The 25887-nt window shown below is 37.5% G+C and overlaps 1 protein-coding gene across 1 annotated transcript; it reads right to left on the reverse strand.

Annotated features, from left to right (window-relative positions):
* Positions 1–3382: 3382 nt before the first annotated feature.
* TMEM33 (transmembrane protein 33) lies at positions 3383–22781 on the reverse strand. The gene is made up of 7 exons (XM_043438450.1): positions 22412–22781; positions 20015–20109; positions 19319–19506; positions 15618–15685; positions 14570–14703; positions 10061–10144; positions 3383–8820 (listed from the first exon to the last, which is right to left on the reverse strand). Exons 1-7 carry the CDS (start codon positions 22454–22456, stop codon positions 8691–8693), a joined length of 744 nt encoding a protein of 247 aa, XP_043294385.1. The 5' UTR covers positions 22457–22781; the 3' UTR covers positions 3383–8690.
* Between the last annotated feature and the right edge of the window lie 3106 nt (positions 22782–25887).

The raw sequence follows: 25887 nt of genomic DNA on the forward strand, positions 1-25887 counted from the left end.
TACAAAATTTCACAGTGTACAAATATGTTGAACAATCTTCAAAATAATTCTCAACTGGCCACATTCTACAAATGAGGAAACTGGGGGCCAAGGAAATTAAAAGAATGTCTATAAAGATTGGAACTACTGTTTATGGACTTTTTAACACGATTCCTGATGTTATGTGTATAAAACTCCTTGATCATGTTTTAACGTGAGCTAGCATATCATCTGAATCCATCACCAAAAAGAAAACCAGAGAAATCCTGAATAAAAAAAAGCCCAGAGTATACAGCAAAACATTTATTTACTTCTCCCACGGAGTCTTTTATCCTATTGTATCAGAGATTCCACCTCCCCACCATCTCTTTCCCTCTATTCATCCCTTCTCCCAAGTCTTTCCCTGTCTTCTGCCTCCTGTTATCTTGAATTGGCAATAAAGGATCCTTTAGTTCCCATCTGTCTGGGATGGAGGCTCTGGGTCCTTCAGATTTTTCAGAATGAAACTACCACCAAGGGAACCCTTCTCTTGTTAATGCTGACTGGTTCTCAAGTCAACCTTGAGACTTGCCTTTCAACACCTCAGAGCAGAGGGCAAGGTTGTCAGGCAACCACGCAGCTAAGCCTTAGGCCACAGGGACCTGAGGATTCCCTTTCCTTGAGACATGCCTGCTTTCCTTTCCCTTCCTCTGCTCTCTCTGGTAAAAACTGAAAATTGTTGGCAAGAGAGGATGAATAAAACTGAAGCACTGTGGGGTTAAAACTTAGGTATTTTCTTGCACAAAAGGCATCTGAGCCAGAACAAGGTCTGTGACAGAGATGGAGCATAGAAATCTTTAAGAGGTTAGTATTTTTTCTGTTAAGAAACAAAGAAAGTCCTCTGGTGGGTTCTAACTATAAGGGTAAATGTTTAACTACTCACTTTGAAAGAATATTTTACTCAGCAATATATCTATATAACTAAAGTTATAGATTATATAATGTATAACTAAAGTTATAAACTACCTCCAAGTGCCCAAATTAAAATATTTTTCTAAAAACTATTCCAATATTTTTGTAAGGAATGTTCTGCTTTCGTTTTTAAATTGAGGACTGTCCTCAAGAAAGGAAAACATAAAGTTCATATTATAAACATCAGTTCAAAATAGGCCCAATAATACGCTTAAGTCCTAAAAGGAACTTTAGTTTTTCAGATAAAGTGGTAAAAAGGGTAATTTCTAAACACTTCAAAAGATGAACTATATACTTTGGATATTACTAAACTGAATTGTAAAACAGGAACTTGATAATTCTCAGCTATCAGGGTCAACTGTTTCAGATCAGAGAAACCTGCATATACAACTGTAATACAACTATATTTTTTTAATGACAAAAAAAGATACCATTTTATACTGGATCACTACAGGTTTCGGGGCTTTCCAGGTGGCTCAGTGGTAAAGAATCCGCCTGCCAAAGCAGGAGATGCAGGAGACGATCCCCGGTTTCGATCCCTGAGTCGGGAAGATCCCCTGGAGAAGGAAAAGGCAACGCACTCCAGAATCCTTGCCTGGGAAATCCCATGGACAGAGGAGCCTGGCGGGCTACAGTCCACGGGGTCGCAAAAAGTCAAACATAGCTGAGCTACTGAGCACACACACAATCATAATTATATAATCAATTACATATTATGTATGTACATATGTATATATGTGATTCCTAGAATGAGATCTAGAAATGAGCATGCATGCATTTCATTTCTTTGTCTTCAGGGTTTATTACTTGAATGAAATGGCCTGTTACTCTTGCAAGTCTAGGAATGATTTGAATTCTAAATTGAAAGAATTTAATCCCAACTCCATGTTCAGTTAACAGTACTCTCTTCATTTGAAGCACTGACCTAGCCCCCGTTCCCAGTAAGCCCACCAAAGCCCCACAAGGAAAAAACCTTTGGATACATGGTCTCCTTTAGGAGGGAGAAAGTGGAGTGGGAAAGCAGAATCTTCCTTACCACTTTCCCTTAACCGTGGTGGTCTTTCTATCTTTCTCAGGACAATTCAGGGGGAAAAGTCTTCCTTTTACAGAGAGACACTAGAACTTTCCCTTCCCGTCATGTTATGCTTATTGTTATAAAACGGTTAAGCCTTTTTCATGTCCAGGCCTTACTGTTAGTCAACCATTTCTAGTCACTCAGGGGAAAAGACCTATGTTAATTTAACTATTGTTAACTTAATACTGATCTTTAAAAGGATCCTTATCTTTTAGAAACACAATTTTTACTAAGTGGAAAAGAATAGTGTGAGTTGTTTAAACTAGAAGAAAAAGTAAATAGAGGTAAAAATAGGCAGGGACGACCATGGTAGAGGATTCTGAGGGCTGGATGATGATCATATGGAAGCTCATCACACTGTTCTAATTTCATGTGTGTCCAAAACTCACCAGGGACTTACTTCCCTGGTGGTCCACTGGTTAAGGCTCCAAGCTTCCTTGCCAGGGGGCACAGGTTGATCCCTGGTTGGGAAAGTAAGATCCCCATGCATCTTGAAGCAAGAACAAAACTCTCCCCAGAATGAACAAAAAAACACTGCACCATAAAAGGTTAAAAAAAAAACAAACAAGACAAAATCTTGCTGACACATCATCTGTTTAGACCGGTGACTCTCAAGGATCTTGGATGACCATTTCTTTGAGGAGTCTCTTCATTCAACCAAGCTTGAGGAATGAGATGACCTTTCCCTTCCCAAAGCTCAAAATTCTTAAACAGTTTCAAATATTCCCATATGCTAAGGGAAAGGGCATCATGAACTAACAATGTTTTAGTTTCTGAGACCTTGTATCACTAAATCTTGAGGAAATCAATTCTCCTAAAATTATTTACCTATCAAAATTGCCTTTATACAGCTGATTTCCATTATGCCTCTTAGATTATAATCTCTAAGTGGACAAAGATTTAACTCATCTTTGCAGTTTTGCTGGTAAGTTATTAAAATTGCCACAGAAAATATCTGCCAACTCTAAATACTTCCCTCAAAGGGAAATATTGAATATATTCTTCTATGTTATCCTGTGTTGACTTATGACTCTGAATATATTGTAAATTGTGAATCATTTTAGGGTTACAAATAACTCAAATAACTCATCCATTAGCCTATAAATTTCACTAGATAAAAAAGTACAGGGGAGGGAGCAAGCCAATAGCTTAAGAGATATAATTTTTCTTTTTTTTCCAGTCTCACCCTAGGCCACATTTTTTTTTTTCAGTTTCATACTAGATCACAAAATTATACCAGTCTTCTTATTTGTGATGAGCTGAAGAAAACAGAAGAGTTCACATTCATGTTATTCTAACAACAAGGCCATGAAGCACAATAGAAAACTAAATTCTAATTGTAAATGTTTTTTTGCAACATAACATTTTCAAATCAGCTTAAATCCAGAGAGATTTTTTTATTACACAATTTGATTTTTACATCAATAAAATCTTAGATATAACAATACAGATGAAGGAACAACAATTTAATTTGTATTGAAATAAATATGAGATACACAAAGCACATACAGTGGAAAAGGGTCACAATAAATTATAAGTGGAGACATTATTTTGCTCAATCACCAGAGAAAGCCCTTGACACTTCCAATTTCACACCATCAAATTTATCATTCTTGCTGATTTAAGCAGAACACAAAACAAATATGGATCCCAGGGCTTACTTTCACAGGTACCAGCATAGATAATTTACTACAGTGATCCAATTTGGAAATCAGTAGGGACCACTAAATCACTGCATAAAATAAAGAGTGAATGAGGTCCTTTTTCCTTAGTGTCAGCAGGCTATGATTATTATGTTTATTAGATTTTCTTGAAAGGACTTCACATTTTCTCAAATATTCAGGAGCAGTATATTTCCCCTCTGAGCCCTACATTAGCATTTATGTGCTTCGGTCTTGAATACACAGTAATGATGAATTTTTCAATTTATTTTATAAATTTATATAATCTGGATAGTATTGGCCTGAAGAGTATGTAACTCCCCAACCTGTATAATATTAGATATTAAAAATGGATTCAAGAGAAGTTACTAAGAAATGCTGACATACTGTATATACAAATTTAGTTCAATATATCCCATTATATAGAGCACCAGAAGCAATGCATTTATTATAATCAAGCAATTTTCTATGACTCTCTAATCTTTGTGGCCCTTTTACATTTGTTCCAATATATACATATCACAAATGTTGCCTGCCTAAGACTTTGACCATTTGGTCTCAACTTACAAATAAAAACGTAAGCAAAAATCCATGTCAAAAGCGTTTATCTTAAAATTACAAAAGAAAATAGTCAAAGTTTGGAATTTAAACTGTTATGAACCAAGGGAAAAAAAAGTTAGTTCAAATGTACTGAGCATATACATGTATTTAAAAAAAGTAGCTTCAGAAAACTATGATGGAAAAAGTAAAATGATTCTTGGGCCTTTCCTTCTCCTGGAATATAAGCTAATTTTTAGATTCCAGCAAAGATATCTAGCAACAATTTTTTTTCTATCATTTTCTAAGAAAAAGAAACTGTTATAGACCAAAAAAATACTGTACTTTATCTCTGGTCACATCAACACATATTCAATGCAGGTCGGTTTTCCTATGTGCACTCCCTAAGAGCAGAAAGACTACTCTAGAATTAATCCCTCACACAGAGATGTGTTCCTTCTAAGTACCCTCCTGAATACCAGCTTAGAAGATACACGTCACAGAACAACTACCACCAGGAAACTTCCCAAACATTGAGCAGCTTCTTTCCTATCCTTAATACCAGATCCAATTACAACTTTCCACCCAGAATACTAGAAGAGGACTGCTCATTAAAATAATTTCTGGAAATAACTCCTGGATTTACAAAACATATATGCCTTTGGTATACACTAAATCCATTGAACTATGCTATCGTATAGCCTCTCAGAATTCTCTTAATTCTAGAGAAATTCCAGTGAGGTGTTAAATGAAATTAGCTGTCTCTGTAACTCAAACTGAATTTACAAATCTAGGCAGCATTCCTAATATCCAAAATTATTGACATGCTTTTGTATCACTGTGAAGTCTTAATTTTAAGAGGTGGAACTGGGTGTACCTTGTTTACTAAGAAATGACCGTGAAAAACATTAAGTACCATTTCCTATATACCTGAAAATGAAGGTGAAAGAACAACTTTATAACTGACGTGTTTAGGTAACTTAGGCACTTAGGGAAACAAAAACAGCAGCGAGCCCATGATCAACTGCGGCCTATGCTATTTACCTGGGAAGCGGGTATTAACAGGGGGCTTATTCCAGCTTTTGAACATTTTTGTATTTAAAAATGTACTCAAGAGTAAATGCCTACTAAATATTTACTGAATGCTGAATAATTACATATTAAAGAGAAGCATGGAATTCAGGTCCTTATTATAATGTTTTATGGCTGACTCAGGATTTAGTGGCATTTAACCTTCCAACATGGCATGAGAAACAGCTGGGGACTACTTGAAGAAAGAGTGCCACCTACTGCTCATCAGCATAACTGGTTACTTTCTCCCTTGAGGTCTTCATCACAGAATAAAAATCAGCCTCAATTTGGGTGACAGCATTAAGCTAGCAGATCAAAAAGGGCTTTGGGTAGTGGGTGGCGAGGAGCTTCAGACCTATGTTAATTAAAACACATTCGTTAGCATTACATAAGGATCTTTACCACATCCCTCAAAATTAAGTTTCATTCATTCTGATCTCAAAACTTTATTTAAGAAATTTCTCTTTGGACTGATGTTAAATATTTAAAATTCATGAGGAATCAAGCATACAAAAGGAACACAGAATCTTTGTTAGAATAAAGTAGATTCTGTATGAGGCCTACACCTGTCCAAGGTTCAATATTTAAAAGGGCTAGGACAGCAGCACGATACAACCCCCTAACAATCAGATATTCCAGATGTTAAACCAACTTTTTTTAAACACATAAAAATAAATTCAGCTATGCAGCTGTAACTTTTCCTAGTACACTCATTCTATATACTCTATTATAATAATTTCCTTTTTTGTTAAACATTTTGCATTGTGTAAATGACATCCAAGACATACAATTTTATTTTTTTGACCTCGCGGCATGTGAGATCATAGTTCCCTGACCGGGGCTTGAACTCGCACACTCTGCATTGGAAAGGTGGAGTCTTAACCACTGGATCACCAGGAAGTTCCTGTATTTCCTTAATTTTAACCTGATAAAGTTACACTGTACTTTCAGATGTCAAATGAGCTGACTGTGCATATTCATACTGCAAAATTCCTAACTACAAGTTCACACAAACTAAACATCTGGTGATGTTCAAATTGTAGGACTTACTTTTCCATGAGTTTAGTGAAAGGAAAGTGAAAGTGTTAGTTGCTCAGTTGTGTCCCACTCTTTGCAGACTCATGGACTGTAGCCCACCAGGCCCTTCTGTCCATGAAATATTCCAGGCAAGAACAATGGAGTGGGTTGCCATTTCCTTCTCCAGGGTATCTTCCAGACCCAGGGACTGAACTTGGGTCTCCTGCACTGCAGGCAGATTCATTACCCTCTGAGACACCAGGGAAGCTTATTTATAAACCAAACTTTTCTTTAAAAAATATATCAGAAGTATAATCCCATTATATGATAAAAGCCTCAACTTCTGAAGCACAGAGTTTTAAATTTTAATAGTATTAATGTTAAATTCTTTTTGTTAAAACCCACCTAAATTATTTCCTTTAGGAAAATCTTTTTGATCAATAATAATTTTCAAAATAAAGAAGAAAAAATAAAAACAGAGGCACACTTAACATATCATTAAAAGAAACAATCATGGTTAAAAGAGAACACACAAAAAGAAAATCAATAAATGGAAAAACTGGTAAAATGTAAGTTCCACATCTTAGTAGTTAATAGTATTGTCCCAGGGTTAATTTCTTAGTTCTGATAAATCTTGTATAGTTATGGAATCTGTTAATACAAGGGGAAGATGAGTAAAGGATATACAGAAACTCTACTATTTTTTACAACTTCTCTACAAATCTAAAATTATCTCAAGATAAAAAAAAAATTGTAGAAAACAAAGAAACTTAGTAACTTAAAATATAAATATGCCTTCAGCTGCCATAATTTCTTGATATAATTCAAATTTTTAAAAACATCATTAGAAATAATATATTGTTTACTTAACATTAAAGTTACTTTATTGCTCTAGAAAATTTAGTTTTTAAAACCATCAGATTACATACATAGTGATAATGAGAGTGCCCCCCAACAATCGACTGTGTATTATGAGGCTTCTCTAATTTTGTAGATAATATTACAAAATTACAAAAATAGCTGGTTACAGTTGAGCTATCAAGTAGGTATCACATTTCTATAGATCAAAAGTTGCATAAAAAGAAAACTGATGTTACTGCTAAGTCACTGAGTATATTTGAGAAATCCAAATTACATGCACATAGAAGAAAACTGGTTACAAAAACCATTACATTACTCTGCATTAACATTTTGCAATGTTTTAAACATTTCCAATCATGCAATAATAAATAAAGGTCAGAATGAATTTTAAAAGGAGTTGATGGAAGCTCAACAAACGTGTTTCACATGTTAAACAACTCAAATCCCAGTTGCATAATACATCCAATTTCTCTAAATTTATCCAGGCATTACAAGACTGAAATGCACACTATTTCCCCCACAACTCCTCTGGCCCCATTCCCAATCAATAACCTTACCTATAAACCTTCCTATTTAATCTTTTAAATGAAATTTGATGGGTAAGTATGTATGATCTTCATTATTATTTCAGAATAGATACAAAGTTCAGTCATAGCTCAATCTTCACTGACATTCCTTTCAAAGGGCACCTGAACTGGTGCAACTGTCTATGAAAATTCAAGCCTAAGAAACGGAGAAAACTGGCAGTCAAGAATCTGATCTAAGTAATTGCACCCACAATCCTGAAAGGAGGATTTACTATCTGAGAAATGTTACTCAACCCGTCTCTGAGAGGAAAACTTATGACTACTGCTCCCTGATGTAAAAGGCTCCGGTGACCCCAAGTATTTACCTAGCTGGTTAACGACCTTTCAGTTGGGCCTTTAAGAAAAAAAAAAACCACCAAGTAGAAGTAAATATGAAAATAAAATTTTGGAAGGTCATAGTATAAGATACATAAAGAAATCCAAAATAAATGTGTCCTAATGAAGCAGTACAAAATCTACATAAAAGCACTTTGAAATTAAACACAGGAGGAGGGACGTGTTTTTGCTACACCATCAACCAAAATTACTGAATGGCAAAAGAATACTGTCTCAAAGTATACTGAATTTACATGTTAATATTACCATAATGAACTCATGCCAGATGTAAATTCAGGTTACCAATTAGATGAAAACGAACTTTTAGAGCTATTTTTACCAGACAAATGTACTTCATGATAAAGGCACAGGAGCATCTAAAGAATTCTTGATACATTTATCACAAGATCCAAACTTCCTTAACTATTAACAACACATCACAATAAAGTTTCTCAGCAAGTGTTCGAAAGGCTTGATTTAACATGCCAGGAAAATGATTACTTTTGAGATGCATTTATGTAAATTATGTAAATTGCATTGAGGTCAGTTTTACACCTGGAATTAACCATCCCTAGCAGAAGTACCAGCAGCTAACAATGCTTATTTGTATTATATGTAACTTAGCTAGACGTCACACTATGCAACTGTTGGTGCCAGTCTGCTTATAAAGGCGATGCTCTGGAGACAGAGTCTTCTCACAAAGAGTGGGCAAGCAGGCTTCATTATAAGGTGTTCAACAACAATCCTCAGTTCATTAAACAAGGTCCTGCAACATAAAATAGTTTTTCTTTCAGAAACTCAATGAAAAAGCAATGTGATTCAAGAGTAAATGCTGATAAAGGACTTTCCCACTAAAGAATCTGAAGAAGTAATAATCAAGATGTACTTCAGGCAACATACAGAATTAAAATTCCCCAAATCAACACCTGTGTCCTTTTTTAGGGAAAATATTCATGATTTAATAAATGGCTCTCTAAGGACTGAGATTAGGGATGATTTGTATTTCCTTCACGGTAGAGTCACATAATCTTCACATCTGACTTAGGCAAATTTAACTAGGTCTAAAAAAAGAGAGCAAGAATGTGAAAGTTATCTAAAATAATGAGCAATCCTTCCTACCATTTCCTTAAAAGAACATACTGCCTCTGAGAGCTTTCCTCATCCGAAAGATGGGAATATGTACTTACTGGAGTCACAGTGAAGTTCCAAGGAGGCAACACAGAAGACGCTCTATAAATGTTGCTGTCATTCAGCTGCTGAGTCGTGTCAGACTCCGTGACCCCACGATGGTAGCCCACCATCACTCCTTACATCTAAAAACTACTAAGTTCCAAACTTCTTACCCTGAGGCTCAAGCAGTTTACGATACGGTTCCAATATGCCTTTTAAATCTCTGCTCTAACCACTTACCACTCAGAATTCCCCTTGCGGTCAGACAAGTCTACACAAGCGCCCCTTGAACTGTTTTCATCTTCCGGCCTCTGAAGTCGTGCTCCTACTCTTCTACCTAAATCGCTGTTCCTTATTCTCACTGTCTACTGGAAGTCTTTAGTCCTTCCAGAACAAATTAAAATACTTTGTGAAACTTTCCTGGGCTCTTCTCTCTTCTGGCTCAAGGATCTCTCCCCTCTTGTGGACTACAGTACTGATAGAATAACCATGACAATTCATCACAGGTTAACGTGTGAATACCACATCCTGCACTTGTTTCCTTTCTTATTTGTGATGTATTTCCTCAACTAGGACAGCACCAGGAGAGGGAGACTTTTGTCCCCCAGTTTTAAATTCCTTACGCTTTAGCACTGCTTTAGATGTGGTCAAGAAAACTTTGGTCTTAATGGCTGAAAAGCAAGCACCTCCTCATCAATCCTAGAACTTAGATTCGCAAAAACATTGCTTGCTTCTAAATTCTAACATAAAAGTTAAACAAGTCTTAAAAATTACAAATGGTATATTTCACAATACTATTAATAAATAAAACAGATTTAAACTAATCACAAGCTTACCGACAATATGGATTTCTTCGAGAGGAGTATCGCAGAGTAAGGAATCTATAGTATATAAAAGGCTGGAACAAACTTCCTTGACCACTGAAATAAACAAATACAAGGGAAATAAATACACATTATCGATTCATATGTATACTCAAAATTTAAAGGCAACTTAACTGGACAATGTATGTGTTTACATTCATCAAATGATCATAATAATATCTATCATATCTAAGTTCAAGTTATTCATGTAGGTATTGTTAAATTTTTTAAAGCTACTAAATAAATCAGAGAATGTTATATAAATGCTTCAAAAACTGCCACTAACAATTGGTAATCAAGTTTTAAAACTTTTTATAAAATATTTAAAATGAAAAGTAGTTTATTTGGTATAAACAAATAAGAAAATTAATAAAACCATATAGGCTCACTAGTAAATTTGAGTATAGGCTAAACATAGCCTATACTATTTATTTTTCTTGGTTAAAATCACAATCATAATACCCCAAGAGTCATATACATGTTCATGAAATTCTAAGTCTGGAATCCTTTCCTAGGAAAAACTATCTTAAGACGTTCACTAGAACCACCACAAATAAAACACGGCAATAAACTGACGGTCTCCAGGCAAGAATGCTGGAGTGGGCAGCCTTCTCCAGGGGCTCTTCTCCAGCCAAGGACTGAACCTGGGTCTCCTGCATTGCAGGCAGATTCTTCACCATCTGGACCACCAGGGAAGCCCAGCTGGGTAGCAGGGCTAAGTAAATGATATGTATATTTGATGGATTCAGTATGCAATTACTTAAAATCTTGACTACTGAAAACTATACAGGAACTCTGAAGAAAGCAGGATATAAAGCTATACATATTATTACAACTGTATTTTAAAAATCTGGAGAACAACAAATGCATCAAGATGCTAAATGTGGTTTGATTTTTAGGTTAAATTTTTTTAGCCTCCCCACTCACCCCTGGCAGAGCCACATAGCTTGGGGATCTTAGTTCCCTGAGCAGGGATCAAATCCAAGCCCCCTGCAGTAGAAGCACCGGGTCCTAACCACCAGACTCCAGGCAATCCTCCTTTTTAGCCTCCCTGCCCCCCAACTGTATTACTTTCATAATAAAAATTTACATGATTATAAATTTATAACTAAATATATCTACTTTCTCCAATAAATCATGTGATAAAACTTTAACTCTGTAAATTGAAAAACAGAGGCATTACAGAACACATTAAGGAGAAAAGAATATTCAATGAAACACAAATTTTCCATCTCCAAGTTAGTTCCTTCCTCAAAGTTATTATAGCAGAGTCTCTAATATATCCTTCAAGAAATTTACATAAATAAGTGTATATAATGGCTAACACGCAGTGCTTACTCTGTAATGCACTGAACCCAGTTAACTCTAGGAAGGAAGTGATATTATCATTCCTATTTTAAAGATGAGGAACCCTGTGGATGTACCTAGAGTTTGTCATACAGAGGGAATAAGTCAGAAAGAGAAAAATAAGGATCACATATTGACGCACACATACGGAATCTAGAACAATGGGACTGATGGACCTGCTCGCAGGGCAGGAGTGGAGAAGGCAGAGAATGGACGTGTGAACACAGGCGGGGAGAAGAGGATGGAGCAAGCTGAGTGCAGCGCTGACACGCACACCAGCAGGTGTAGACAGACGGCGGGCGGGAGCTCTCCGCTCAGCTCAGAGACCCAGCTCAGCGCTGGTGAGGACCGGGAGGGCTGGGGCGGGGACTCGGGGGCAGGGGCAGGGGGGAGAGGATCCATGGGGAAAACCCTACCTACAGTTCTCAACCAATTTAAAATTTATTGTTTCTTAGCGACCATCCTCTACCACAACACACAAATTATCTTATTCTGTTTACAACCTGAAATATTCCATTTTATGCATGTACTAACAAGCTCTCTACTAATGAACAAACCCAAAATGATCATCCTTTTATCTGTCTTTGCACATGCGTGTGTATTATGTAAGATAAACTAACTCACAGACCACATGTGTTGGATAAACTCATGAACTGTTCACTTCTAAATACACAGTTTTATGCACTATTGCTACAAATTTAACTTAATAACAAGGCCTTCTAATATTAGACTGTGCTTCTACCATGAAAGGTAGCATTTAAGGAATAATGACTTGAAATGTTTAATTTTATAATGTGTTATATTAAAGTGACATACTTGAACCCTTAATAGCTTCTCTTGTTAGGAAATTGAATAATACTTTATTACTTAGTTTTACTTTTTTAAAATAACAACATGATTCTTCTATTTAAATATTTTGGTAAATTCTCATTTCCTTTACAGTAATCTTAAAAATTAAAATCAATTTGTACATTGTAAGTGTTTAAATAAAGGACTAAGTACCACAACTGACTTAATATACCAATATAGGAAAAACTTGGTATGCCAACAAAAAATTCTCTACAGTTCCAATAATGACGTTTTTTGTTTAAGTGAGCTTGGCATCTCAGCATTTCATAATAACTCTCTTCAGCTTACTTGAAAGGAGAACAAACTGTTCTGTTTATTAACCTGAATAGACACCAATTATCTCCACAAGTAGAGTTAGTTTTGGTAGCGACATTTTAACTTTCACTCAGGTACATAAAACAAATCACAGAACCTGGGGACACCCAAGACCAGGTGACCCAAAAACACAGAAAAATGAGCAAGAAAGTAAGAGGGCAAAAAGTTCCCTTCACCAATTAAAATGTTTAAGTGTATGATGAGGATCACAAAAAAGATGTACTAACTTCTAGGGTGAAAATTCCAGAGTTGAATAATAGACAAATACAGTTGCATCAAATTCCATACTTAACATTCATTGAATGTTACAATTGGAAGGATTTTTGGCAGTTACTAATTTCAACTACTATTAGTTTTTCAAATGTAGAAAACCAAGGCCCAGAAGGCCTAGTTAATGGTCAAATCAACCAGAATCCAGCTCCCTGACACTCAGTAAGAAGTTTTTCCATTGTGCCATTCTAGGAGCCTATTTAGATTATATTATCTAGTTTGGAACCCCACAGCTTAACAACATGTGGTGATACTGGAATTTTCAGAGGAAAGTATTATTTACAACAATGGTACAGATGCATTTATGAGGAAATCTAGAAAGTTCTCTTACCAGCTTTAAGAAACACTGCTAAGGAAAGGAGTAACTGCTGGTATATAAAAACCTCACTAGTTAATCAAGGCAATGAACATTAAAATGAAATATTTCATAGACAAAAATGTTTGTTACAAACTAATGAGATTATGGAAAACAGGTAATACCGATCTATTAGAGGGCAATTTGGTACATGGTCTATTAAATATAAAATGTACCCAACTTAGACTCAAGTATATATAGATTCACACAAAAGTATAAGCAGACAAGTAAAAAAATGTTTACTGCAGCAACATTTGGGAAAGTAAAAATCTGAAAACAAGTGACCATCAACAGGGCAATGGGTAATAAAATGTAGCATAATAATATGATGGAATACTCTACAGCCATTAAACAAAACAAACCAGAACTGTGAATGTCAAAATAAACAGCTCACAAAAACGTACTGTACAAGTGAACAAAGCAAGATGCACACGACTGACGCTTGTGATGTATAAAAAAAACTAAGCAAAGCCCGTAAATACACCCGTCAAATAACAACATACATTTCCCCCCCTCTGTGTAAGCACTTTAAGATAACTACATGTATGTACACGGATCAAATTCCTTAGCTCTGAGGAGGAGAGGACAGAATTACAACTAGCATTCATAGTCAAATGAAATTTTAGTTTTTTATCTGTCATGTCCTATTACCTGAGAAACTGAAAATTGAAAAAGCAATAATCTGGGAAAAATGTACTTTTATTTAGCTATTTTCCTTTACATATTTTTACATTTTTTTAATTTGTTTTTAATTGGAGCATAACGGCTTAACCACGCTGCGTTAAGTTTCTGCCGTACAACATAAATCAGCCTCGCCCTCAAGAGGGAAATGTAGTTTTATAACTTAAATTCAGGAATACAGAGAGTGAGGTCAATACTATCTTAATGTTCTAGTTTAAAAATGAAGGTTTTCCTTACTTATGCATTCTCATAACTAACAGACAAAATAAGGAGGGGGCAACAGGCAACTATCGATACCAGACCTTAACTCTTCAGGTTTTTCTCCAGTGTGGGAAAAATAACCTCAGTGACGTTACAGTGGATTAAATTAGCCTAAGACTCTTTCAAAAGTAGTTACTTGGAAAATAATTTTCAAAATGTTAAATAACTCATAAGGAACAAGACCGACGACAAGCTCCTGGGTTTACTCCAGGCAGCTACAGCAGCAGCACGGGCGTGGCAGTTCTCGACCATCAGGTGAGAAGGTGGCCGCTGAGGTTCACCCAGCTCTACACGGCAGGACTGACTTCAACAGACTTAGGCAGCATAACATTTGAGTTGATACATTTATTATACTCACTAAGACACCAGCCTCCTAAATAAAACAAATGTATCTTTATTCTTACCTGAAAAGCATAAAAACTGTAGCAGGCATCAAGAATATTTCATTACATGCAATGAATTTCAGAATATTCTGTTGATTAGCGCTTAATTTATCCAAGAGAGATCTCAGCAGGGGTAAACTATTTGAACCCTTTGCCTTAAAACATAAGAAAACAAGTATTAGAAGTCATGAAAGCATTTTTTGATCACTCAATTATTTTCTTTCCTTAGATAAATGGCATATCTAACATGCAATAACAACCAAAAGACAATTATTCGAAAATGATGATATAAAAATTTACAAACTATACATTTAGGGACAAAAGTTAACATATTTTCCTGCTTTAATGTATTTTCTATCTTTGAAGAATTAAATAGAGAACTTTAAAAAAAGCCCTTTTCATTCACTGATGCTTTATTTTCCTTAAGAAAGATTAGATTATTCCACTAAAAGTGGTGGTGATTTCTCTCAACCATAACAAAATCTGGCTATGCAGAAATATAAAGTATCAGAGATCCTTAGTTAATTAAAGATAGAAATCACAAAGTTCAATTACTGCTGTAACCCAAGAACTATGGAAATAAAGAAAAAGGCCAACACAATGCAAATTTCTGGGTATTTTAATTTAAACTTGAGTGTACATGCAGTCAATCTGCCTGGCACATGGAAGTTATTAGGCTAAACGTTCCGACTCAGGAATAAGAAAATGTTTTAGAAAAGCAGTAGTTTTGAACATCAGTGTAAAGAAATTCAGTACACTCTACTCATCTAGTATGTTAAAATCACTGACAGAACAAGAGACTTCCGACAACTTATCAAATATATTTCAAACTTCAGAAACTCCTCCAGGAACTGGGCAGTGATTTTAGATACAATCCATTAAGACAAAACGTACTATTTTATTGAAACAATAAAAAATTCCAAAATTTTCAAATCACTAATTCAGAGCAAGTCTGTAAGGAACATAGGAACTTTCTGAGACACATGCCCAAATGTCTTAGAACTCAAATTTGTGTCAACTACATGTAAATCCGGGAGTCAAAAGGCAAGGCCAAAAATGTTTTACTTACATCAAGGATCTTTTTTGTGTACGTGGCAGCATGAAGCAAAGAAAATAACAAGACTGGGAAAATACTCACTGAAGAAAATAATTAAGGAAAACATTACAAATTCATCAAGTACTTTGCACAATAGGGTATGTATTATGTTCAAGTATACAGATCTGAAATGGCATCTGCTAAAATGAGTTCAGTGACAGCTTCTGTTTTACTGATACTTTATAAACGGAAGTTTTTTTTTAAATCTGTAAAGAAAGTCATTTTTTTTAAACCCATAGTTCTTATGAATAGTGAAAAAGTTTTTTCACCTATTTCTAGTATATAAAATATTGTGAACATTTGCTAAATTAAACTAAAATCTAGGCTACCTCAAAGTGATAAGTAATATGGCTTTTAACCCCACAATAGTCATTCTGGACAGAATACCTTAGCCATCAAGTACCAACACAGTCTTTGTACTGCTTTCATCAACTTAATATAGCGTAATGGTTTAAAAAGTAGTTCCCAAATTTTCCTCAACTATAGATCTTTAATTCATTTTTTCCTACAAGGACTTCATTATTTTGAGATACTGTTCAATCAAGCTTATAAAAGCTTGACTATAAAGTCAAGCTTTCATGGTTAAGGTATTCTCAGTCTGAGCAAATAAAAGACATTGTATATCTGGTTTATATATATACTCAATTGAGAATCTCATCAGTTTTAATTACAGACATGAGCAAAGAATCGTTATTTTAAGTTTCATTATTTGGCTTTTTGTGATAGCTATTATATACAATTTTCTTTTAGCTTTTTTAAAAAATGGAAATTGCTCAAAATACTCTATTTATCCCAACTTCTGCTAGGTTGATAACAAAAAACCCCCACTTGTCCAAGTTATTTCCATGAAATGACATAGACTGTTAATCATGAATGGCAAAAACACTTGTCCTCAAAACAGTAGTAATTTCTAAAAAATAGTCCATGATATTTTTCTACACCAACTGGAAGCTTGGTGTGAGGGAACTGATGACCACTACGACACAATCTGAGTATTAAATTCATTATAACTGTAACTCATCATCTAGGACCCAAAGGTTCCTAGGTTCCCACTGGCAAGTAAAACACTGGCCCACAGCCGAGTGCTGTGAGAATTCTAACTAACATAAAAGTTCTCCGATTAATATCCTGACCAAATCTTCCCTGTCACTTTTAAGAATTAAATAAAATGTCAATTTCCTGAGAAGAGACCATACATATATAAAAATAGCTTTACACTTTTAACAGAATCCTAAATTCAGAGTCAAGATATCTGGGTCTCATTCTTGGCTCTGACACTAACTTCATTTCCCTAGGCCAAGTTCCGTCTTCTGTTGTATGAATTTGCAGTGATCAAAGCTAGGGGTTTCTAATAAGTCCTATCTCTAACATTCTATAGTTCAGAAATCCTTGATAAGAGACTCATCATCTTAGCATTCATTGTTAAACTATTTAGAAAATTCAATGGACAAAGCTGCTGCTGCTGCTAAGTCGCTTCAGTCGTGTCCAACTCTGCGACCCCATAGATGGCAGCCCACCAGGCTCCCCCGTCCCTGGGATTCTCCAGGCAAGAACACTGGAGTGGGTTGCCATTTCCTTCTCCAATGCATGAAAGTGAAAAGTGAAAGTGAAGTCGCTTAGTCGTGTCAGACTCTTCATGACCCCACAGACTGCAGCCTACCAGGCTCCTCCGCCCATGGGATTTTCCAGGCAAAAGTACTGGAGTGGGGTGCCATTGCCTTCTCCAAGGGACAAAGAGTATGTAACAGGAAAAGGACAATATATCACCTTTTTAAGAGCAAAGATCACAACATGACTTTGGGCTCACTTTTACTAATGTTAATATCTAACTACTTTAGGAATCAGAGATTAGTATTTCTTGCCAATTAATAGCTTATGTTATTCCCACTACATACTCCCCTCCTAGTAAGAATTTAAAGAACATTAAATCCTTAATCTTCAACATTCCCTAGAGAAGGCATAGCAAATAACTGGACAGAAAAGGCAGAGAGGTTGTCCTCATTGTCAGGAGTCATTTGACAGCATCTCAAGATTCACTCAGTAAAACTGTCCCAGAGGTCATAATTGATGTGTTCAATTTGCTCTACATTAATATCTAGAAAACACAGTTTCTACCATTTCTATTCTTCTCTTCAAAGAAACTTTAAGCTACTAAAGGCAGAAACAAGAATCTCTAAATAATTTTCCATTATATCTCAGAAAAGAAAGAATTTTAATATTGCTGATTGTAAAGAAACTCAATGAATGTGACTGATAAAAGCAGGTCAATCCAATGATATGTCAACAAATGTGCTTATGGCTGCAGTACAAGGATTATCTAGTGAGTTTTACCTACATTACTATTCACTTGCCAATGTGGTATCAGGCGGGTTATTTTAAACTCCTTGAGCCTCAGTATACTTATCAATAATACAATGCTCATAATAGTTTTCTTTAGAATGTTGCAAGGATTAAATACGTCAAGTTCACATACATTGGCAAATAGGTGCTCAAAAAAATTTTCCTTCCATTCTCTTTTCTTTAAGACTTGTGTTAGAGATATATTTTATTTGCTTTCCATTATGTACAGTTTTATCATAAATATTCAAGAACATTTAAGAGCAGCACTTCACAGAATATTTTCCTGAGGGATGATTCAAGGGGAGCTGGGTAGGGGGGTGGACAACCAATTAAAATGATTAACTCTTAGCCTCACAATGCACATTACCATATCAAAGGTCCCACAGTAAAAACTGTTTGACGATGTTAAACCTATTGCTTCCCAAACATCAAACTGCAGAATCTCTTCCCCTCCATTTTAAAATATACCTATTATCCCCACAACACATTTCTGAAATGTATAAACATACAAATTCCAAAAATCCAGAGTCTGTCCTTATTTTCTACTTTGTGCTGCGCTGAGTGGCTCAGTTGTGTCTGACTCTCTTTGACCCCATGGACTGGAGCCTGCTAGGCTCCTCTGTCCACGGGGATTCTCCAGGCAAGAATACTGGAGTGGGTTGCTATGTCATCCTCCAGGGGATCTTCCCAATCAAGGGATCAAACTCAGGTCCCCTGCATTGCAGGCTAATTCTTTACCATCTGGGCCATCAGGGTAGCCCAAGAATACTGCAGTGGGTAGCCTATCCCTTCTCCAGAGGATCTTTCCAACCCAGGAATCGAACCAGCATCTCCTGCACTACAGGCTATTCAAAGCAAATACTAATTTCTTTTTACTTTATTAATTATCTCATTCTCGGCTTAAATATAAGTTATTTCTTGATTAATTCCCTTTTGTTTCTAGCTTATCTTTTCTTAAAGCAAGACATCTGGCATCTTCCCAAAGAAGGTGTGAATTAAATGAAAGAAACTTACATATTAAAATAAGTCCTCCATGGGCTTGTTGCTTTGAATCTGAATTTTGCAATATCCATTGCTAACAGAGAAGTTTATAAGATCAAATATAAAAAGTTTAAAATTCCCAATCACCTTTTCAAAATTTGGACTTGACATTTTAGAGTCAGAAACTCTTACACTTAACGTATCTTCTTTCAAATGAAGTGCCAACAAACCAACCAACCCAGGCTTCATGGGACACCCTCACTGCTGAATCCTTCCAGTAGCAAAAAATAATCAAAAGTGATCTCCCTACATTCAGTAGGCAATTTCAGTATCAAAACGGTAAAAAAGGATACTTGTAACAGGGTAGGAATTGACAAAGATGAGTGAATACAACAGGTAGTGGCAGCTGTCCTCCAACAAAGCCTGGGCCAGGAACGCTCTGCTTAACTGGAAGTGCGGCAGTCTCTGGTGCAGCCTCAGGGCGCTAGTGAGAGCATTCGCCAGCAGAGCACGCTGGTAAAAGCTCGCTGCTTCATGCAACCTGTGAATTACAGAGGAGAGATCATCAGGAGATGTAAACAGCTACCATATCTCTTCCTCCTTTGTGAATTGCATCATAATTGCACAACACCTAATAGCTAAATCTATTACTTAATAGAAAAAAAAAGTATGTGACTCATCTGAAGCTTTTTAGAAGCATCATTGTATACATATACCCAACTGAACATCCATTTCTACTGAAGTATAACTGATGCGCAATATCCTACTGCATTTTCTAAAGCAGCCACTCTTCCTCTTAAACACTCAAAACAGCGAAAAAACATGACCTCATCCCCACATTCATTTTCTCTCAGATTTTCAATGTGGTGTTACTTTTCACAAAGCACATAAAATATACCTCCTGTTGGTACTATTACTAGAATATTAGTGCCTTTAAGGGTGAGACATCTGTTTTATTATTTATCAAACCCCTGGCTGTTTAACAAGGTATTCCAGAAAAAAATGACTGAACAGGTGACTACCAACGGCAGAAACACCGTAATACGCACCCAAGCAGAGGCAGAACGAACAGAGCCGAGCAGTAAACTGTGAACAAGCGAGAAAGCCACATCGCTGTGTCCAGTTTGTTGGCCATCATGAATTGCTGAATTTAAAAGGAAAAATACTGTAGGTAAATGAAACTTGCAAATTATGTTCTCAAGGATGACTATTTTGCAATGTTATTCCTATTCAAAATGTCTCAACGCTCCTGTAGCAACTGTTTTTCTAGGCATAACTCTCAGCGCAATTGTTTCTTCATCAGTGAGTTTCTTCCTTCTGAAAGCTCCCTGACAAGTCTTTCACTGATTTCTGTGGCCCGAGATTAACCATCCACATATCACTTTCTTCTCCACTTTTTCTTCATTCTTTCTTTTCTTTTGCTGCATTTTGCTAAAAGATGTGTCCATCACACAAATTCAGTAACTTAAAATTGATTTTCTCAAACTGTATTTCATAGTCAAATTCTCAAGTGGCTTTTACATTTTTTGATAGAATCTACATAAACAATTTTTACATCAAGACCCAACATAAACATGTGAGTATATAAAATAAAAATTTCACAAAAACAACACTTACTTTTACTATGTGTGATGGATTCTGCTATTTTGTATTCTATTTAATGTTTTAGAAACAATGTTTACACAAAAAGGATTTCAAACCTAATAGGTTTTAACCTGGAGTCTCAAACACTGCTGGAAGCAATCTAACTTTAATTCTCTTTCGAAAGAAGATATAAAAAACTTTGGGGAAAAAATGCAAGTGTATTTTAAAATTCAAGGATGTTTTTAATTTTATTGCAGGCTTTCTAAGAGTATGCAGGTAATTTCAGATACATGCCTCTGGGTTTATTCTATCCAAACCTACTACATGTTACTCTTGTAAATTTAAATGTTCACCAGTAAGTCAAGTGAAAAGATGAATCCAGCTTACAGTGCTCAGTTTCTCTACAAATATTCAGACTCTAAGCAATTGTCTGAAATTTAATTTTAGAACATTATGCATGTGCATTTTTTACTACACAGTTAAAAAAAAGATCTAAGAAAATGTATTGGTTTACATTTTAAGAGTGAACTGACTATGACAAATAATTCAGGCAAAAAATATCAATGAATCTTTGGGTGAAAAACATATTGAGGTGAAAAATTATTCACATAATCTTAAAGTATCATGACACAGAATACTTTTTATTCACAAAGAGAGTAAGTTATCCTTACAATACAGAAATCTGGTGGACACCACCAAAGCCAAATGACCAAACTCCAGTGATGGGATAAATCAACATAAAATGCTTCCTGATATATATATGAAATGCCCTGAGAAGAATGAAATCTCTTTTATTTACTATTTCTACCAAGCATTTAACCTGAATCTAGTGGGGGGAGCGGGGGAGACAAAAAATTAGACAATTCCAATTTAAGGAGCATTCTGCAAAATAACAGGTCTGGACTCTGGTAAGACAAAAATGGTAAGAGAAGAACAAGGGAATTATTCCAGACTAAAAGGGACCAAAGGCCAGTAAACACATTGCAAGCTTTTGACTGAGTTTGGATAAGGAAGCAATTTAAAGGACAATTGAGGAAATTTGAATATGAATTGTACATTAGGTGGTAACAAGTAGCAACGTTAAATTTGCAAAATGAACTACAAAAATTTTTGAATTAACTGCATTGTGGGCTACACAAAAATATTCTACATAAGTACTACATTATGGTACATTATGTACATTAGTACAAAAGTACTAATTATAATGACGCACGTAACTCTGAAATGGTTCAGCAAAATAAAAAGGTGTGCAGAGAGAAGAGATGCTGCAAATTTTTTTCAAAAAAGTGATTCGCTGAATTCACATGCCTAGTGTTTAAGTACAATTATGCTTCTGGTACAAAAAAAAAAAAAAAGACAGTAAGCAGCTGATATGCATCCTAGGAATAAAAGTTTACATAAGCTTAATATTTCTCTTCGTAAAATGACGAAGGGGGAAAAGAGAAAAAACCGCTCTTTCTTTTGCTTAAAAAGGGGCAGACGTGCTCTCTGCCAGCACGCATGTGCGGAATGAGGCGTGTGTCACAGCACAATCTCAGGTCGCATCTTCAACAGTGGGACCTAGGACAGAGACCGACGGGTGGGAAGAGACGAGAAGGCCCGCTCCTCTGTCCTCGGCATGCAGGTGGGCATACAGGTGAGGGCCACTGCTGGAGGCCCGCCTGTTGTCGTTGCCGAAAGGGAAACTTTAGCTCCGTCTAACGTCTTAGCTCACGATCGACTCTCTCCCCACCCCCCACCCGAGTCACTAATCCCAGTCCCGAAAGCAATGAGCCGGTGGAACGCCCGGGACCCAACTTCCAACACTCCCAGCTCGTTCCTAACTTGCAAATCAAGCCAAACGATCCTGTCCGTTCACTTACCACTGCGCCCGCCCCTTGGGGGCCGTTGGGGGCCGTATCCGCCATGGGGGCGCTCACACTAGCGTCTGAGACGCTGCACTCGGGGAGGGAAAAAAGAAGGAAGGTCAGCGCCGGGGCCGCAACTCCGGGAACCGGCTTCCCTGTTCTCTGCGCGAGCTCCCGAACCTCCACAGAGCAAAGCTCTCGCCGCTTCAGTGCAGCGGACTGTCCCAAGGGCAGCCGCAACGGCCGGGCAATAGCCGCTTGGCACAGGCCAAGAGCAAAGCTGGGTTTCTAGAAAGACCGAGACGAAGGCGGAGCTTCGGAACAGGGCCCAGCAGGACCGACCCAACGCCACCGGCTCCAGGTTATTGCCGAACCCGGAAGTGCTCGCTTTGCTTCCGTGGGGAAGAGGCGGTGACGCAGGAGGGACAGCGGCGCGGTGCCCCGAGGCATGACGGGAAGTGTCGTTTTTCTTGCTTTGCCTTCCCGTTTCGTGCGCGCCCATTGCTCTGTAAGCTAAGAAGCCGGGCAGCCGAAGCAGCTTTTCTCTCATCGTCCAGTCACAGCTGGTCCACTCTATCCGTGGCCAAACCGCAAAGGCTCTCTACTCCCTGACACAGAAGCCTCGGAAATGTTTTCTTTGCCGTTTTCTTTCAGAAGCCCACGAAGCTCTTTGATGCTACCTCTAAAATGAGTTAGTTCAACAAGCACTTAAATGAGAGCTGCTATGTGACAGGCTCCGAACTTGGCAAGGAATATTTCAAAGATGGTTATGACACAGGCTGCGGGAGAGAGAGGAGAATCGGCAGTCATAGCCCAGTGCTTTCTGTAATGCGTGCAGAGGCGGAGGTCGGAATCAGAGGGGTCCCGGAAGCGTTCCCAGAAAACCTAATTCTGGCGCAAAGTTAAATGGGGAAGGGGAATGCAGACAGCAACAGAACGTGCATGAAGCAACTGTCAGTTCAGTATAACCACAAAGATCACTCTGGAAACAGGATAAGGGGATGATCAGAGGGGGCAAACCCATAAGCCCACCGGGGGCAGGCTTCCCTGGTGGTCCAGTGGTCAAGAGTCCTTCTTGCAATGCAGGGGACGCAGGTTTGATCCCTGGCCTGAGAAGATCCCAGGAGCAAGTGGGCAGCTAAGCCTGTGCCCTGCAACCCCTGAGCCGGAGCGCAGCAACTACGGAAGCCCTCCTGCCCTAAAACCCGTGCTCAACAAGGGAAGCCACTGCAGTGAGAAGCACGTGAATCGCGGCCACAGACTAGGCCCTGCTCACCGCAACTAGAGAAAGCCCATACCGCCAGCAGCGATGAAGACTCAGCACAGCCAAAAATAAATCAATAAATAAACATTTTAAAACACCAGGGACTTGCGGACTTCCCTGGTGGTCCAGTGGGCAAGACTCTGAGCTTCAAGTGCAGGAGGCCTGGGTTCAATCCCTGGTAGGAGAGCTAGATCCCACAGGCCACAGTTAATGGTTCTTATGCCACAAATAATGATCCTGCATGCCTCAAATAAGACCCAGCACAGCCAAAGACATAAACACACACACACACACACACACACACACACACACACAAAATCCAGGGGCTTTATAGGGAGGCCATTGCATATACAAGGGGAAAAGTGATGGGTTTCTGAACCAAAGCAGTGTTGCAGGGGAAGAGAAAAGGAAAGATGACTTGAAGAGGCTATTCAAGATTGGTGGCTAACTAGGTTTGAGTAGGCTGGAGAGGGAAGGTCATCTTCCAAGACCTAGAGAAGAGCTGTAGAGAAGGAAGACTTGGAAGATCTGGAGACTGAGAATAAAAACCTGAGGGTTTTGGAAGGAGGAAGCTGACTAGAGATACACAGTAGGCTGGTACCACACTTGAAAAGCATGACTCCTTTTTTTTTTTCCTGGCTTGCGGAATCTTCGTTCCCTGCCTTGCCAGGCCTGCTGCTCCAGTTGTGTCCAACTCTCTGCTGCCCTTTGGAGTGTGGCCCTCCAGGCTCCTCTGTACATGGGATTCTCCAGGCGAGAATACTGGAGTAGCTTGCCATTTCCTACTGTAGGGGATCTTCCCAACTCAGGGATCAAACCTACGTCTCTTGTGTCTCCTGCATTCGCAGGCAGATTCTTTACTACTATAACCAACTGGGAAGCCCTTAGTTCCCTGACCAGGGATCAAATCCATGTCGGTGGTAGTGAAAGCTCAGAGTCCTAACCACTGGACAGCCAGGGAAGTCCCAATATATTCCTATTCTATTGGAGAATTTATTTGATTCTCTTTTGTATTATAACCTGATAATTTTATATTCTTATCAAAGGTCTTACATTTCAGAAAGGAAACATGAGAACATGGAAAGTAGAAGAAGGTAGAGGACTTTCAGTGAATGGCCTTATACACTGTATTTATAATTTATTTATCTATTTTTAAACATTATTGGTTTTTTTGGCCCCACCCGGTGAGATGTGGGATCTTAGTTTTCTGACCAGGGATCAAACTGGGACCCCCCCCTGCAGTGAAAGCACAGATTCTTAACCACCGGACTGTCAGGGAAATCCCTGTATTTATGATTATAAAAAAAATATTCAATTAAAAATAAAAACATTAAAAATGGCCATAAAATAATACTAATGTGGAATTAGTCCACTAATGGACTAATGTCCACTAATAATAGAAAGACCCATCAGTGAATGCTAAAACCATTGAGAGAAATGTTGATGGCACAATATTGACACAATTCTAAAGTATCACTCCAGAGATTTGTAGTTTAAAAAAATGAATCTTTTCCATGGAGAGAAATGCCAATTGAGCCTTAATCAAGAGATCAAATTTAGCACCATAAATATACTGGGTTATCCTGACACTGTCTCCTGATGTGACATAATATTTACAATATTCTCTAAAGAAATTCTTGGCAGATTATTTACTCAAAATTCAATCCAGCCCATCTAGACCTAACTTCCAGGCTACAGAAAATGTAACGAGACAGAGTAACAACTTAAACAACAGCATGAGACAAAAATCAAAATGCAGTTTTGATTTCTACAAAATAACTGGCCAGGATCCTTCAGAAAATAAGTATCATTACAAAAGGTGAAAGAACCATTCCAAATTAAAAGCATGTACAAAGTCATAGTAGGGCTTCCCAGGTGGCTCTGGTGGTAAAGAATCTGCCTGCCAATGCAAGAGATGCAAGAGACACAGGTTCGATCCCTGGGTGGGGAAGATGCCCTGGAGCAGGAAATGGCAACCCACTCCAGTATTCCTGCCTGGAAAATTCCATGGACAGAGGATCCCGGGGGGCTACAGTCCACAGGGTCACGAAGAGTCAGATACGACTGAGCACACTCAAGCATACACACATGCAAAGTCATAACAGCCAAGGGCATGGTTTGATTGTCTAGGTTCTGGGTTGGGAGAGAGCAATAAAAGAAACTTGGGGACAATTATAAAGTTTGGACACTCGATTACAGAGTGAATATTAGATGACATTATGTGACT

Source organism: Cervus canadensis, chromosome 19, assembly GCF_019320065.1.
Source record: "Cervus canadensis isolate Bull #8, Minnesota chromosome 19, ASM1932006v1, whole genome shotgun sequence".
Classification (NCBI taxonomy): Eukaryota; Metazoa; Chordata; class Mammalia; order Artiodactyla; family Cervidae; genus Cervus; species Cervus canadensis.